The sequence below is a fragment of the Scardinius erythrophthalmus genome, assembly GCF_964197995.2.
Source record: "Scardinius erythrophthalmus genome assembly, chromosome: 17".
Taxonomy (NCBI): domain Eukaryota; kingdom Metazoa; phylum Chordata; class Actinopteri; order Cypriniformes; family Leuciscidae; genus Scardinius; species Scardinius erythrophthalmus.
In genome coordinates this window covers 16,028,203-16,045,538 of record NC_138237.1, presented here as the reverse complement: position 1 = coordinate 16,045,538, position 17,336 = coordinate 16,028,203, and the positions used below count along the sequence as shown (strand labels likewise).

At 36.2% G+C, this 17,336-nt stretch overlaps 1 protein-coding gene across 1 annotated transcript in view; it reads left to right on the top strand.

Annotated features, from left to right (window-relative positions):
- Positions 1-3,004: 3,004 nt before the first annotated feature.
- The window catches only part of LOC308705650 (transmembrane protein 132C), a gene marked incomplete at its 3' end in the record, with an annotated part of 110,467 nt that continues 96,135 nt past the window's right edge, over positions 3,005-17,336 (top strand). The window contains exons 1-2 of the mRNA XM_081390764.1: positions 3,005-3,037; positions 9,992-10,898. Of these exons, the coding sequence (XP_081246890.1) occupies positions 10,006-10,898 (893 nt within the window). The 5' untranslated portion in view covers positions 3,005-3,037; positions 9,992-10,005. The remainder of the gene's footprint in view (positions 3,038-9,991; positions 10,899-17,336) is intronic.

The following is a 17,336-nucleotide window of genomic DNA, read 5'->3' as shown; positions in this document are numbered from 1 at the left end:
CAAGACTATACTTTTTCTTTCGAGACTGAATCTTGCATGCCAGCTGTCTTTGAGATGACTGATAACAAAGCACTCTCTCCAGGTATTTTAGGTATCCTTGTCACCTGCTATACTGATATCAAGTTTCAAATCAGGATTTTGCTCAGCTGTAAACTAGACTATTGTGTGCATATATATATATATATATATATATATATATATATATATATATATATATATTAGGGCTGGGAAATGATTAATCGCGATTAATCGCATCCAAAATAAAAGTTTGTGTTCACATAGGCTAATATTTGTGTGTGTACTGTGCATAATTATTTTGTATATATAAATACACACACATGCAAGTAAATATTTAAGAAAAATGTGTTATTTATATATCAAATATTTATATTTATTTATAATACAAATTATATATAATATATATACAGTATATTTAAGCAAATATTTCTTAAATATATACATGCATGTGTGTGTATTTATATATATACAAAATAATTATGGACAGTACACACACATTTATTATGTGAACACAAACTTTTATTTTGGATGCGATTAATTGCGATTAATCATTTCCCACACCTAATATATATATATATATATATATATATATATATATATATATATATATATATATATATATATATATATATATATATATATATTGAAGTACGTATTGAAGAGCTTGTTCTTTATATATATATATATATATATATATATATATATATATATATATATATATATATATATATATATATATATATATATATATATATAAGAACAAGCTCTTCAATACGTTTCACCCTGTTTCAATAAGGAATATGTTAGAAAGGAAATTTGCTGTCATCAAGCCATTTCAAAGGCTAGAATCTGTATCTGTAGATTTTTGAATGGCTGTTCCAGTTGGCACAAATATTTTCTCTAATAATAATGCTGTTTTTTAGCTAGGGCTGAATTGTATTTTGTTGGGAGCTATATTTATATATGAGTTATATGTTTATCACCTCCGCACTCTGTTTATTCATTGTATTTGAATCAAATAATCATATTTAGCAGCTCCCTTCAGTGTAGCTGCTTCAGTTCATAATTTTTGCTCTTGACTCCAGCCTGCCTAGACTCCCAGCCAATGGCCAAACAAAATAAAGCCTTGGAATGCCACCATAACATCAGTGAAGCGAGCCTAGTTGCCATTGGCCAAATTGGTCATATCAAGGGATTGTTTCCCTGACAACAGTTTGCCTAAAAAGTCAGTACAAAAGCTTTTAAACACCACCGTTGAATGAATGATAACCAAATATGCAAATATAAAAGAATATCATATATTTTCATGCTGGTTTGCGTTTGTCTTTTTTTTTTTATTATTGTTAAAGGCTTTGGATTCTAATAATCTGAGCCATCACTCATATTTTCATTTGACTTCCTCCCACCAGCCTCTGTTCTCACTTATTTTTTCATTTGTCTAGGCGATGTTATCCCCGGGAGGTATGACTCTAAATGAGAGCGTACCTGCATATCATTACATAATTCTCCAAGTTGTCCTGTCTGACACAGGGCCTGCTTCCCTTTTAAGCACCCTCTCCCATAATTCATCGGTGCTAGGCTCAGCATCTGACTGAATCCGTTAGTCAAGGGCTACAGAATCAAACAGAGATTGCAAATGCTAGTGATTAGGAGAGAGTTGGAATGGATAAAAATCTCACCAGACAAACCAATCCTTAAAGCCTGTTACCTTGAAATAAAAAAGTCCAGCCCTCCGAGAGTGCAAAAGAAGCCACTGCGGTTAGTACACAGGTACTGTGAGGTGCTGAGATCAGTGTCCAAATCCAGCGAGCCATCAGACTTCCAGAGTCAATTTACTTTTTCCAGCCCACACTGCGGTAGACGCAAGCTCAATAAGCAATAGATAGCAGTAATGTAATCATAAAAAGCCTTATGCTTATGTTTTTGGCCTCTTAGGTTTGTTTAGATGTCTCATTGGAGACACTAGTTCACTGTAAGCCTTAGTGCACGATTGCAAATTTTTCGATAAAGTGGCTTGGAGCAGATTGTGGAAGATATTTCTGTAACCAGGCATGACGAATGCAGATCAAGAGTTTCCTGCCATTAGTGGGTCTCTAAAAATTTCTTAATTATCATTATGGAAAATGGTAATGTTCACTGCATTATGTTTGAATGGGGAAAAGGAGGGAAGATAGATTTATAGAATCTTCCAGAAAGCAATAGAGCTCTTCAGTTTGTAGTCCTACTTGGAAGATAAATAGCTAGTTAGGATTTTTGTTTTATAGTTGCAGTTTTTGATTTATGAGTCTAGATTTATGAGTAAAATATCTTCAGGAGACTTCCACATTTTCTACACTACCAGTTTTGGATCTGTAAGATTATAATTTTTTTTATTTATTAATTAATACTATTATTCAACATAAAACTGATGCATAAAATGGACAAAAGTGACAGTAAAGACTTGCATTATAACTACTGTAATGGCTGTTTTATCTATTCGTCAAAGAATCCTGAAAAACTGTATCACAGTTTCCACAAAAATATTTAGCAGCACAACTGTTTCAAACCTTGATAATAATACAAAATGTCACTTGAGCAACAAATAAGCATATAAGAAGGATTTATGAAGAAAAATGTGCCACCAAGTTACATTTTAAAACATTAAAATAGGAAACAGATATTTTTGGTGAGCAAAGAGACTTCTTTCAAAAACATTAAACATAAAGTCTTACCAACCACAACCTTTTCAAAGTTAGTGTGAATTACCACAATGATGTAAGTTTATGTAATTTATTTTATAGAACATGAAAGTCTATTCAAGTAGTTGTAACATGTATGTTCTGTGTTCCCCCTTCATTATGTTTCATTTTGGTTTAGTCCTGTGACCTAGTTTTCCCCAGTCTGTTTGATTAGTCATTTTATTCACCTGTTCCTTGTCATTCACTCATCAGCTCCCTTTGTTTTACCATGCGTTTATACCCTGTGTTCTCCCTCAGTCTTTGTCCGTGCCATCTGGGCAAGAGGACGAGATCCCATAAGGGTAAGAAATAAAATCAAGGAAGCAATAGGAAAGGTAGAACAATGGTCGTATAGCTGGGGCTTTAAGCTGTCTCCAAGTAAGTCTTGCCATATGATATTTACAAGGAAGAAAGGGATAGAAAAACAGAACCTACAGTTTTATGACATACTATGGAAACAGTAGATCATTTTAAATATCTTGGTATGTGGTTAGACCAAAAGGGAACATGGAAAATACATATTGAAAAGGTGGAATCAAAATGCAAGAAAGTCATAAATTTAATGAGAGCAGTAGTGGGGAAAGACTGGGGAGCAAATAAACAATCACTAATATATATTTACTGTACAGGGCTTTAATGAGGTCAACAATAGATTATGGATGTTATGTATATGGAGCAGCAGCTAAAACGCATTTATTGAAGCTGGATAGAATTAGTAACAAAGCATTGAGGATATGTGCGGGTGTAATGAGATCAACACCAATTAAAGCAATACAGGTTGAGTTAGGAGAAGTGCCTTCAGATCTGAGAAGAGATAAGCTCATGCTTACATATTGGAGTTGCTTAAGTGGATGTGGATATGAAAATCATGCAAAGAGTATTATTCAAGAATGTTGGGAGTATAGGTCTTTTAAAGGTAATGGCTTTGGCTGGGTACCAAAAACAAAATCAGAGGAATATAGAGTGAATAATATCTGGTTTAATTCACCTACACCTATTTGTAATATCCCTATATGGTTATTTACTAAAACTGAGATGGACTTAAATATTTAGAAACTAAAAAATGAATGGGAAGAGAGTTCGAACCTGGCAAGTCAATATATAAGGAACAAATATTATAGTTACTTAGAAATGTATACAGATGGATCTAAGGATGAGAAGGACAATGTAGGAATAGGAATATATATATACCAACAATGAACATAAGTATTGGGAAAAGATTACCTGATCAGGCTTCAGTGTATACGGCAGAGATGATGGCGATTATTGTAGGACTGCAGTGGGTTGAGGAAGTAAAACCAACAAAGAAACCAAGAAATCCAACAAAGTTTATTTAGATTATAGAGACTACAGATAGATGTGAGATTCTGCTGGGTACCTGCTCGTATAGGAATAAAAGGGAATGAGGGAGCAGATAAAATAGCAAAAAAATCAACCAGGTCGAATGATACCATAAATATACCCCTTGGAAAAGGAGAGGCTAAGGCAATAATTAAAAAATAAATGATGAAAAAATGGCTGGACAGGTGGGATGTGGATAAAAGTGGATGGAAATATTACAGATTGCAAAAATCTATTAATGCACAGGGTGTGAATAGAAGTAACAGAAGAGAGGAGAGTGTTTTAACCAGGCTAAGGTTTGATCACACAGGATTAAATAAAACATTGTTTTTAATGGGTAAAAGTCAATCTGATGAATGTATAGAATGTAGGTCCAAGGAAGATGTTGAACACGTATTATTGCATTGTAAGAAATATAGGGATGAGAGGAGACTAAATCAAAAGATAAGTCAGGTAGGAAGAAAGTGGAATATTGAAGGTTTGTTAGGCACAACAGGAGATGGGGTAAAGGATGCACAGAAATCAGTTGTACAATATTTGAAAAACATAGGAATATATAATAGGATTTAGGTAGTATAAATATATATTTTTTTTGATGATGATATAGTCATAATAATATGTTCTCATGTTACATACTCCTATACAATAGGTGGCAGTATGCACCTTTACAGTCATGGTTGCAATCTGCCATAAAGCGAAAAGAAGTCTTCGTCCGTTATCGTTAATGTTTATGATGTGTTTAAGTGAGTTTTTATATTCAATACTGTCATTCGTCTTGGCCTTCTCCATCTCCATCGTGCTTTTCACTACACCACGTACCGTAACAGTAGTATTGTAAGACCTTGTTTTACTCATAAATTGAAAAACATTGTTCTAAAAACCTAATAAAATTTCCTGATGGGAATGCTGACCCGTAGTGAATCAGCCTTCTGGGTAGACCTATACTAACCTACGTCATGACTGAACAGATCTATTATTTTTGGAGCTAAATTGAGGCAGATCACAGTTTGATCAAAACTAGCAGTTGTGCTGATGTTAACAGAGAAAAAAAAGGGTTAATTTACTCTGAATCTAAAATGCCAAGTAGCTTTTAAGTGGTGGGTGCAATTTTGCCTAGTTCTAAAATGTAAAAAAAAAAAAGCTTTTTCTTTAACCTTAAGCATGCCAAGGAAAGATTCTCATTTTTTAATGTGACGGAAACTTTTTTGCTATTTGTCTGTCAGTGGCATCTTCTCCGTAGGCTCAGAATCTTTAGTTTCCCTCTCTGCTCGTTTCATAACTCCCAACATTTTGAAATCAGCTTAATTTTCTCCTCTTTGCTCGACAGACACGTCTCCGATAAGGCTTACATGCTGAGATTCCTGCTCCACTATACTGATGCAATCAGTACGTGTGCTCGATGCCCAGATAGCTAGTGCATTTTCTGTCTTGCTCTATCTCAGCTTGTAATTATGTGCAGTGTTAGATTACTTCTGAAATTTAATCCGATACAGACTACAAATTGCATGACTAAAATCGTTATCTTTTAAACTAAAGCAATAATCCACCATTGGCAGTGAATTACAATGGTTTTACCATGGGTAAGGGGTGTTCTTAGGCATGAGCCATATGATAAAAAACACTAATGTCCATTATTGATAACTGGCAAGTGGTAACGTTGATATTCTCCAAATGAATATTTATTTCTTACACTGTACATTAGTGAAAGACCTGCAAAAAAGACATAAGGTTTGTGCCAAATACTAAAGAAGTCTGTAAATGGTAGACACTTTTGCGACCAGTTCACTTCTCTTCACTTTACTTCAGAAGGCCTTTATTAACCCGCCAGAGCCGTTTTGAGCACTTTTATCATGGATGGGTGCGCTTTGATGGACTTCCAAAAAAATATACCCATTGACTCCCATTATAAAGCCTGGAAGAGCCAGGACATTTTTTATTATAACTCCGATTGTATTCGTCTGAAAGAAGAATGTCGTAAACACCTAGGGTGAGTAAATCATGGGCTAGTTTTCATTTTTGGGTGAACTATCCCTTTAAATCTATTATCTATTCTACAAACATGTCATGCAAAAAAAGTATCATATAAGAAGTGTTTCATAGAAAACTTATTTACGAATGATTGCAATTTATTAACATTCACAAGTTTAACTCAAATTTGATGTTTACGAACCGTTTCGTTACGTTTTGCATGCAAATTACTCAGAATGCTTATATGAGCTTCTTCTTTTGCCATACTGTACATTTAAAATGTCTTAATTTGCTAATCATTTTCAACTGATATGAGTTTTTTGAGGTTTGCTCCATACCCTTTCCAAACCCTTGGCATTGCTTGACCTTAGTTATTTAGGGTTATTTATTTTTTTTCAGTGCCCGACCGTAATGTTATTGCACTGTGATATTTTGTCTTGGACATCCATATCTAACTAATACAGGGGTGGGGAACGTTGATCCTGGAGGGCCATTGTCCTGCAGAGTTTAGCTCCAACCAACACACCTGAAGCTAATCAATGTCTTCATTATTACTGAAGTTGCAGGCAGCCAAATGTTTTTTTCAGGGTTGGAGCTAAACTCTGCAGGACAATGGCCCTCCAGGATCAACGTTCCCCACCCCTGAACTAATACATAGATACCTAATTTTTCAAGTGGACTAAGATATGATTTGGCTTCTTGATTTTCTTTCTATTAGGTGGCTACAATTAAAAGATGTGTGCAGTGGTCCTACTTGCCTTTAAGTGATGGTGACACTGAACGCTACCTACTCATTGAATGTATGCATTGTGGGCACTCTAAATGATTCCCATTATTAATGTTATCTAGTAGCTCAGCAGTTGGCCACTATCCTGTGAAACTCCTACTTCACTTACAGTAGGATTATACACATTTTTTTTTATTGGCAGCTGAGAAAACGGCCGGAGGACAATACAATTATGATGCCTCAACCTTACTATGTTAACTTTCCCTGAAGGCCAGAATTTGAAGTTGGGACAGTTTTCCATACCAGAGCATATCCTAAATTAGTTAACAGCTCCCGAATTGCCGTTACCATGTCAGCATGTTTTTCAGTTACTTGTTCAGAGTTTTATCTAAGCCATCTAACTCTCACTAAATTGATATGGAAAAACCAAGGAAGTGGTGTAGAGTAACTGTAAGAGTGGCCATCAAGCAAGCAAAAAAGTTTTCCAGTGTATATTTCAGTGTGACTTTAGAGTTCAGCTTTTGATTCTTTAGTATCTTCTGCTAACCAGAGTCTGCTTATAAAGAATAATGCAACCATAAACAGAAAACCCTGGGCCTTTTATAAAATTAGATACTAACTCAAATGAAGGTTGATCTACTCCCACACATTAATCATTAAGAATATAGAAAGTTATGAGCATTTTTCATTCTGTAATATATTTTCTGGTCTGTATTCTAATGCAGTGGTTCTCAATCCTGGTCCTGGGGACCCACAGCTCTGCACAGTTTATATGTCTCCTTTATCTGACACTCCCAGTTCAGTTCATTGAGCTCTTTCCTAACGAGATGAAGATCTGAATCAGGTGTGTTAAATGAGGGAGACATACAAACTGTGCAGAGCTGTGGGTCCCCAGGACCAGGATTGAGAACCACTGTTCTAATGAATTACTAATTGAAGCACCATATTTTTAGTCAAAATATTTAAAGCTGCATTCTGTAAATTTTTGGGTTAAAAATGATCAATATATTTTCAAAATAATTTTTTGAGCAAGTACATAACCAGCCAGTGTTAGATTTAGATTTAATCAGCGCGATTTACTGCAATGCTTTTTTCCCCCTAGTTGGTCAGACCAGATCCACACGGGCGCGGTGACTGACAGCCGCACATTCTCCTCAAAACATGAACTCCTCAGAGGCACAACCCATGTAAAGTTGATAATTCCGCAAATAACTGCAATTGCAGATTTCGAACAGAGATGGCGACAAAGAGGAAAACCTACGGACTGCAGCTTTAAGTATAGTGTTTAACTAGTTATCTTGCAATCATTCAAAATGTGCTTTGTATAGAAAAAAATTGTAAGGCTGTCTGAAACTTAAAAAATGGTGACAGACGCTTGAGTGTCACCTCTTTTTTTCCTGTCTTAACACTTTTAATGCATTTAATGCATGATTTCACTTCATATCCCCAAACTGTTTGAGACCAATTGTTTTAATCTATATTTGCAAATCCATGTGGTATTAGGCACCTTTAGGTAGATGCTTTTCAGTGAGAGAACAGTCTTGGCGTCCTTCTGACAGTTGTAAATTAAAAAGTCTTAGCTGTATCCAAATTGTGTACACAAAATTTGAATTAACTCAAGCAAATTATCTTGGCTCACCTGCTAATTAGGCTTTAAATACAGTTTATGAACATATGCTAATTTCAGAGAAAAAGAGGAGCGCTTTAACTGATCCAGTAGAGATGGAACAGTTTAACATGTTCTCTCTTTTATAACAGTCATTAATGGATTTACAAGTTATTTTAGTTATTTAGTATTTTAGTTATTTCTTCTGCTCTATTAATACATCTAGGACTTCTGCCTGTGTGTGGAGCTTTCTTTTTATATATTTATTTTATATAATCGTAATATTGTAATATAATGGATATTTGATGAGTTAATGTCGTAAACATGGCCATACCATGACCAAATTATTCATGTAGTGTCAATTTGTCAATCTAAAAATAATATAATTTACCTATATTATCTTTCATAAGATGATCATAATTATCATGGTTGGCCAACATGTTAATATCGTTTCTAATATCTACTTTCTTTTTTTATAATCATGCTTCTTTCTTTAATCTGCTTTAATCTTATAATGGCTTCAATTCATACTATTCTGTTAAGTTATTCTACAGAATAATATTTGATTTTTTTTGTAAGTTTGAACAAAGGTTCACTAGAAGTTTCACTATCATTTTAAGTACACATTGAGCATGTAAACATTTTGTTTGACAGAGACACAAAGAATTGCTGGTTTACTGCCATTTTTCAGATGCCCATCTGATTCTTCCAAATGGCTAGATGTGAAATCCTGCTTGTTTCCAAGAGAAAGACAATGTCTGCAAATGAATTCATTTTTTAGGTAACACTTTTGAAAAGAAATTTCTTGGATCAACTTAAGTTAATCAGTCTGGGTTTAGCGCAATGTTCAGTGAATCTTTTGTGCTTTTTTTTTTTTCTCTGATTTTTTTCTTCTCTGTCTTTACTCTTTATCTTTCTCACTTTTTCTTTCTCTCTTCCCTTTTTTATTGCTGCCAAAAAGAATAATGTTTTAGTCCCACAGGAAAATAGTCTTAGAGTAAAGTTTTACTCCCACCTTTCTTTACTGACATTTTGCATTACTCTTCTCAAGATCTGGCTCGCCTGAAACAAAACAAACTGATTCCACTATATTAACTCAATATTCATGAGATGATTTGATTTATTATAGGTGATTACATTAAAAGAATAAAAAAACAACTTTCTGTATACAAATGCTGTAGAACAAGTAGAAATCCCCAAACTCAATATATATTCATTGGCAAAAACCTTTAAATAAACCATGAAATGCTTTGTTTCACAATGGTATATAAGCCTCTTCCTGCTGTGCTGTAGTGTCTGCCTTAAGCACCAATAACATTTGTCTGCCACCAGCTGTCACAAATCGCCAGCATCTCTTTCTCTCAGACTAGCGCTGTGACGCAAAATCAATGGAGCCTCTTGGGTCCTTCCATCACCCCAAATATCTGCAGTGAACTGCTGGTTGAAGGCATTCAATAAAAGAGTCCAGTTGCCTTGAGATGGGATTGCAGAATAGGGCGTGGAGACAAATGATCCTTGCTTTAGAGCATGCAAGTTGCTAGGTCGGGTTTAGAGCTCTTACTGTCTGATAGATGGATGAGTGATGTCTTTCCTGTCTTCTCCATTATTTGGCAGTCATTGATAGCCGGATGCTGATGGAAGGACTGCAGAGATTTGGTGCCATCCCGACATATCTTCCGGTCCAATATCAGGTGTTAAATGCGGAGTCTGCCTTCTTCCTGAAAGAAGCCAACCAGGACATCATGAGGAACTCCAGCCTGCAGGTTCGTACAGAACTTTTCTTTATCCAACAAGCCAGAAAGATGCCGTCGGTCAATGCCAGTTACGGACCGTTGTATGTGGAACAGCCCGTGCCCATGGAGCTTCTGGGCCCGGGACTCTTCAACAGCCCTTCATCCACGTCCCCATCATCCACTTCCTCTCCACTCTTTAGTTTTAATTGGAAAGTACAGACTTTCATTATCAGTGAGCGAATCCATCCCAGTTGGCCAAAGGTTCAGGTTCTCTTCTACTTAGTAGGCCGGGACTGGGACGACTACAGTGCCATGGACAAGTTGCCGTGTGTCAGGATGTTTGCCTTCCATGAAACCCAAGAGGTACGAGGCACCTGTCATCTGAAAGGGGAACTCGGACTGTGTGTGGCTGAACTGGAGCCACTGCCTAGCTGGTTCAGTCCCCCTAGTGTCATACCAGGTCGGCAGAGATCTCCTGAGCAGGTTGAAGGCACTCCCGTGGAGCTATATTACATGCTACAATCCACTGACACTGGGGAATGCAGCTCTGAGGACTCCCGCAAGACCAATTCCATCCGCACTGGCCAACTGGGTCCGGCCGGTTACTTCTCAGGGCCCACACCCATGCGCAGGATCGGCAGTGTACGGCTGTTCCAGCCGCTCTCTGAGCTGCGTTTGGACAGTAACTTTGTGGTGATGGTTCCCTCAAGACCCATCAGGCAGAGGGAGACGGTGTCAGGCTTCCTCGCTGTCTCCACCCTTTCGTCAGTAGAGATCTTCACTTTAAGGTGAGTGACCCCTGTTAGAAATGCTTTTAAAATTTTTTTTTTACTTTGATAGCTTTGTTGACTTGGATAATTGATAGCTGGACTTGACATCCATTGGTCACCATGTAGTATTTCATGGAAGAGAACAGATCTGACATTTTGATAATTACATGTACACAATATCTCTCTAAATCCAAAAAAACCCTAAACAAATCTCTTTGACGACCATTTTTTGCTTCCAACCGTTAACCCCTTAAAACTATTCGTGGCATCGAAAATATTTCACCTGGAAAATTTTGCCAGGAATTTCAAAGTATCAAAAGTTTTTTTTGGGAAGTTGTATACAAAATCCACTTGTCTTAAATCCACTTTGGTTTGAGTGGACATGCTGTTTCTGAGGCAGGATGAATAAATTGACAGTTTTAGTTTCTGTATGGCTCTTGAATTTTGATGATTTCATGCTCTCAAAATTCATTGTGGTTGGCACAAACCGTGTTTATCATCACTGCATGTGATCCCGTATGTTCCCAAAGTCCTGGGAATATCAAATCATTTCAAAAGTGCTACTTCTTGGCCTGGAAAAATCCCACAAATTAATAGTCTTAAAATGTCATGGAAATAACTATAGCCTACTTCAGTGGTTCCCAAACGTTTGGCAACGAAAGCATGGCACCCCCTTGGAGCATTTTTTTTTTTTCACGCCACCCCAAACTGTGTCATTTAACCACTTTTTACACTCACTGAAGTTAGCTGAGCACCGTGTGGGACATGCCAAAATCACATATATCCAATCAAAGAAAATGGTATAAAATGAGAAAAAAACACATTTCAAGAGATTTATCATTGTACTTGTATGTGTGTAAATGTTTGTTCATTTATCATAAAACCTCAGAATTTCATTAATTTGCATTATGTAGATTTAGAACAACTAAAGGGTGTTGTTAGGCACGACGCGGAGCGGCTTATTGCTTTTATTAAACGGTTACTCCATAAAAATATTTATTTTATTCATAAAATAAACACCAGCAACAAAAAATATAACGTTATAACACGTTTATTCCTACGCCAGGCAATTTAGTTCCAAAGAGGTTGCTAAGCAACACATGCAGCAACAAAGAATCACAAACGGTTGCGGATGTAGTGTAACGACGCCCAGTTCCAGGAATGCACTAATATTTTGTTGGTAGTACCAGTTTGCAACAATTATTAGTTAACACTAAGTTGTTAACACTTCGGAAAAAATTATTTGTCGTTACACTACATCCTTACGCATCGCTTTCTGCCAGGACTTTTGAAGTGACGTCGACGTCTGGGTTAGCAGTAGCATGAGCCATCAGGCAAGTGTTATTTAAATAAACTTCTGATGTACTTACAAACTTTCCAATGCCTCGTTTTATGAGAACAGAACCTATTAGTACTACTGTAGAAGTTTGGTACCATTCTGGGCATTATTAGTGGGGTAATTTACGAGATGCATCATAGGATCCATTAGCGCCTGCACTAAGCCATCCGGTTGATATCTCTAAATAAGCTCTAACTTTAATAATGTTCCACCAAGGGAAAAAAGACTTCTGGGGGGGTGTTTAGCTCGAGGTCATGGTGCAAAGAACCCTAGGCTATTTTACTCCGAACCATCCCTATAATTAGTAAATACAACTGAATACAAAATAATTAATCAAGGAAGATCTGTGTAAACTACACGATATGATTGTTTGAAATTAATTTTCCTTACAACCCAGTGTGTAAAAGTTAGAAAATTCTTTATTGATTCATTGAGTGTTGAGCTCTAATTAGAACAAGCGGATTTGATGAAGCGACTAAAGACATTCTGTGCTAGTGAGTAAATGACCGTGAGAGAAATTAATGTTCACTCCTGTTTGTATTCTCACGCCTGATATCTAAATTATGCTTTGAGTTATACGCTGACAGCCTTGGCAAATTTGTCAACCTCGGTTAACATTAGCTTATAGCCGGCCACTATCTCATGCGTGATTAATGAACTTTAAGCGTTCCAGTCTCAATACAAACCAGTTTGCAGCTATCTAATTCACTTGTGAAAATGGGTGTTTACTAGATCAATGAATTAAGCTTAGCATGCAGAAATAAAAACCTCAGAAATTAATTGCCTTTGTAGACATAAATAAAGAAGCTCCTGGCTGATGCGTTGTTTTTTGAAATGTTCTCCAAGGGTGCTCTAACTGTAGTTTCTAATAGAGTTATCAGGCCAGCTTTAATTAATGCAGAAAGAAGTTAAGTCCTCAATAGCAAGTACATTTGTGATGTCTTGGGTGATGTTGTGCTGTGGGAAACTGTTCAGTGATGGTGATTCCTCTGTAGTTCCTCCTGTGTTCATACAGGGTGGTGATAAGATCCTATATAAAAGGGTTTGTTTTTTTCTTTTTTTGCCTTTCCTCTACTTGATGCCTAAATGTCTTTGTGATGGCTCCAAGTCCCCTCAACCCCTGGAGATAGGCACAGCTCTGTTCTCAGCTTGGAGTTCCAACCAAACAGTTTTTTAAATAGTGACCAGCTGAGCGCTGCTGATATGGCTGTTTCTCTAGGGTCCCTGTCTGTTGATGTGTCGTGTATGTGTGTTGTGTGTGCTGGGGAGAGGGAGAGGTTACGTTGGGCGGCGGAATACAGTTCAAACCGGTCGTGTCGCTGGTGGTGTTGGAGCCAGATCTCCTCATCTTATCAGCCTATAGGGATAAAAATGCTCCCTGATCAGCTTTTCCTTGCCTAACACAATCGGGGTAAAACAGAATAGCTCCTGAGAATCCAGTACGGCCTGCAAATAAATACACCATGTACAGTGAATTGGTGGACTGATATTTTCAAGTCCTCCTTCCTGTTTTCTGCCGCACATATGGATGAAATGGTTTACATGGGTGAACTGCTACTGCAAAATTTTTTTTAATAAAAATCTATAAATAAATTATTTAATAAATTAAAAATAATGAAACAAGTATAGTATTAAGTATTAGGTACATTTAGATAAATGTTCAATAATTTATAAAATGTTCAATACATAAAATTGATTATTATTGTTATTATAGAAATTATAGTTATTATAATAAAATATAATTAATAATAAAAATTTAAGTAGCAGGAATGTAAGCCTTTTCATAACATTTTTCCCTCTTCCCACTCTTTAGTGAGAGGAATCACGGAGAAAACGGATACTCTGAATTTTTTTTATTTATTTATTTTTTAACAAGATTGAGCTTTCAGATTGCATGATACAGTCATTCTTAAGTTTCTAATCAACCAACATCTTTAATCTTTCCCTGATAATAGAACTACTGATTGTAATGTTTATTGGTGATTATGAACAATCTCTGAAAGTCATGGTTTTAATTCTTAGGCCAGTGTTTTGTATTTGGAGCTTGCACTTCCTTGCTTTTTGCCTCATTAGCGGTTTGGAGAGCAGTAACATGTTGAGATGGGATTTATACCTGATTCATAATGCAAATGGAAACACGCTTCCCTCACAAACAAATTAACAACCTCTCAAAAGATAAATAGCCCCTGCTGTATTGTAATTTTGACTAAACAATCTTACACGTTTCTGCATGTCCCAGTGGAATATATGCTAATGCATGCAAATGAATTATCGTTCCTTATGGACCATTTCTTATTTTGCTGTTGCAGAGAGATTTTTCCTCATCCAATTTTAGTCAAATTGCGTATACACCATTCTGATGAGTACAAATGACCAAAAGTTGATTGGCTCTGCCATTTGACTGGTTCATAAACATGAATCAGTCTTGAATTTGACTGTCAAATAAATGAATGACGGTGAATATAATTATTGCATTTCACTTTAATAGCCTTGTGGACACATAATTTGACTTACTTTTTGAATAAGCAAAAGATTTACGGTTAATATGGATATTTTTCTTACAAAAACACATTGCTTTGCTTCAGAAGGCCTTTATTAACCCCCTGGAGCTATATGTATTACTTTTATGATTGATGGATGCGCTTTCTTGGGCTTCAAAAAAAAAAAAATTGTTTCATTCACTCCGATCATAAAGCTTGGAAGAGCCAGGATATTTTTTTTTAAAGATAACTCTGATTGTATTTGGCTGAAAAAAGAAAGTAATATACACCTAGGATGGCTTGAGCCTGAGTACATTATGGGGTAATTTTTGGGTGAACTAACCCTTTAAGGGTGAAGCCAATATGACTTTCTTTTTTGTATGGAACACCAAGTCTTCCACATAAACTGTCCAAGCTAGGACTGCACCAAAATAAAAATTCTATCCGATATAGATCAGACGATAATTATTTTTGTGCTGTGGCTGATAGTAAAATTCTGTTCTATTTTGTCTAAATATATTAAAAAAACTGTAAGACAAAAAATAAAACTTGTTTTAAATTTTAAATAATTTATTTAAAAATAAATTTAGGGATCACAAAATTATGTACAGTATGAAAAATGGATTTTCATTTTGAGATTTGCTAAAGATTTAACATTATCACACAATTGGTGTTTTTAAAGGTGTTCGATGACTGCAAAGGTAGTCTGACTGTAAAAATGGGATATCGAACAATACGTTAAATGAAAAAAAACAAAAACAAATAACAGATATGGTCCCAATATATTGTGCCTTTCTGTACAATGAATCTCACTGGTGACCAGTGACCACAGCTGTTCTCTTTCATTGTATGAACAAAATACGTGTTTCTGAAATGGTGTTTCATTTGTCCATTGTTTTCCTCTCTCTCTTTCTCACACACACACACACACACACACACACACACACACACACACACACACACACACACACACACACACACACACACACACACACACACACACACACACACACACACACACACACACACACACACACACACACACACACACACACACACACACACACACACACACACACACACACACATACACACACACTGTTCTATGCATTTTTTTTTTTCAGTTTCCCCTTAGAGAAAGCGCTTTGAATTGGTCTATTCACCGATGTATTGAAAGCTGCAAGAGCCACTGAACTTGATTAGTTGCCATCACAGTTTACAGAGCAATTCCTCCCAATTTCCTTCTGCTCCTCCAGGGTCGCTGGCACGTGTTTACTTTGAAGGCACTGACTCTCTTCATCTGGCCATTAATAAGTAATTAGTGATTTGTGCACAGGGGAAACTTATTCGCTCTCAAGCTCCATTTTGATTTGCTTGTCACACAGGCTCCCTTCACAAAGCAATCAGCGGCTGCCCGCAGCGAATAATCCTAGTGTGCACATTTCTTGGTAATGATTTTTAATGCATCCCCATCCATGAATCTCTCAACCTGCTTTCAGCACGGTGGCTGTCATTATTTGACTGAAGGCACCGGATGATTCTTTTCCTTAATTATTATTCATTTCGCCTCATCACATGTTTTGCACAGACCTGGGGGGTCCTGAGAGGAATGGGTGTTTTTGCCTCTTTCTGATGGGCTCGTTGTGTAGTTCGTTAAGCTAAACCCTGATCAGTATTACTAACATTGAGTGCCGTGGATGGTCAGCACTGCGCTCAGATGCTTCTCGCTTTTCCTCCCTGCAGTTCACAGCAGGCCGCCACTGTTGAGTAAAGCTGTTTGTTTTCTGACTTGAAGAACCAAACCTATTCCCAGAGAGAGAAATTGTTGTCCATAATAGTGGTATTTGAAGTTTGCTAGCCTAAACTTAAACTTTCTGTCTTTTGCAACATTCACCTGAAGACTACAACCACTTAAAAAAAAGTTATTTTATTTATATTTTTTTGTCCTCTTAAATTCACTTGATCACAACATCGATTTGACTTTGCTGAAAAAAGGTTGATTTTAGATTTTAATGCATTATATATTTTTTATATATACAATACAATATATATTTTTTCAGGTTTTTGAACTAAGTATCTTACCAAGTATACATGATACAAGGATACAGTAAAACAATTTAAATGAACTGTTCCCTATCAGTTGCTCACGTTTCACATTAGCGTTACATCTCCCGTTCCCTCTTTCAGGGAACGAGGGTTACATTAGTAACCGATACGTTTTCTATTTTAATATATTTGAAAATGTCATTTATTCCTGTGATGGCCAAGCTGAATTTTCAGCACCGTGTAATCCAGTCTTCAATGTCACATGATCCTTCAGAAATCATTCTAAAATACTAATTTGTGCTCAAGAGACATGAAAACAGTGTGCATCATATTTTTTTATTTGAATGGTTGGTTATATATTTGTAATACTACTTATAGCAGCTATTTATTAGTTATTTGCTGTAAAAACTAATTTACTGATATCGACCAGATTTATATAAATGCAATTTGACCGTATGGGTCAATATTGAATATTTATTGGCTGATATTGGATGTTTAATTATAAAAACTAATTTCAGCCAGTTCCATAGATCTAACAGTACTTTCTCTGTTTTTAAGTTTGCTAAATTTCTACAAGTGCTACAACCCATC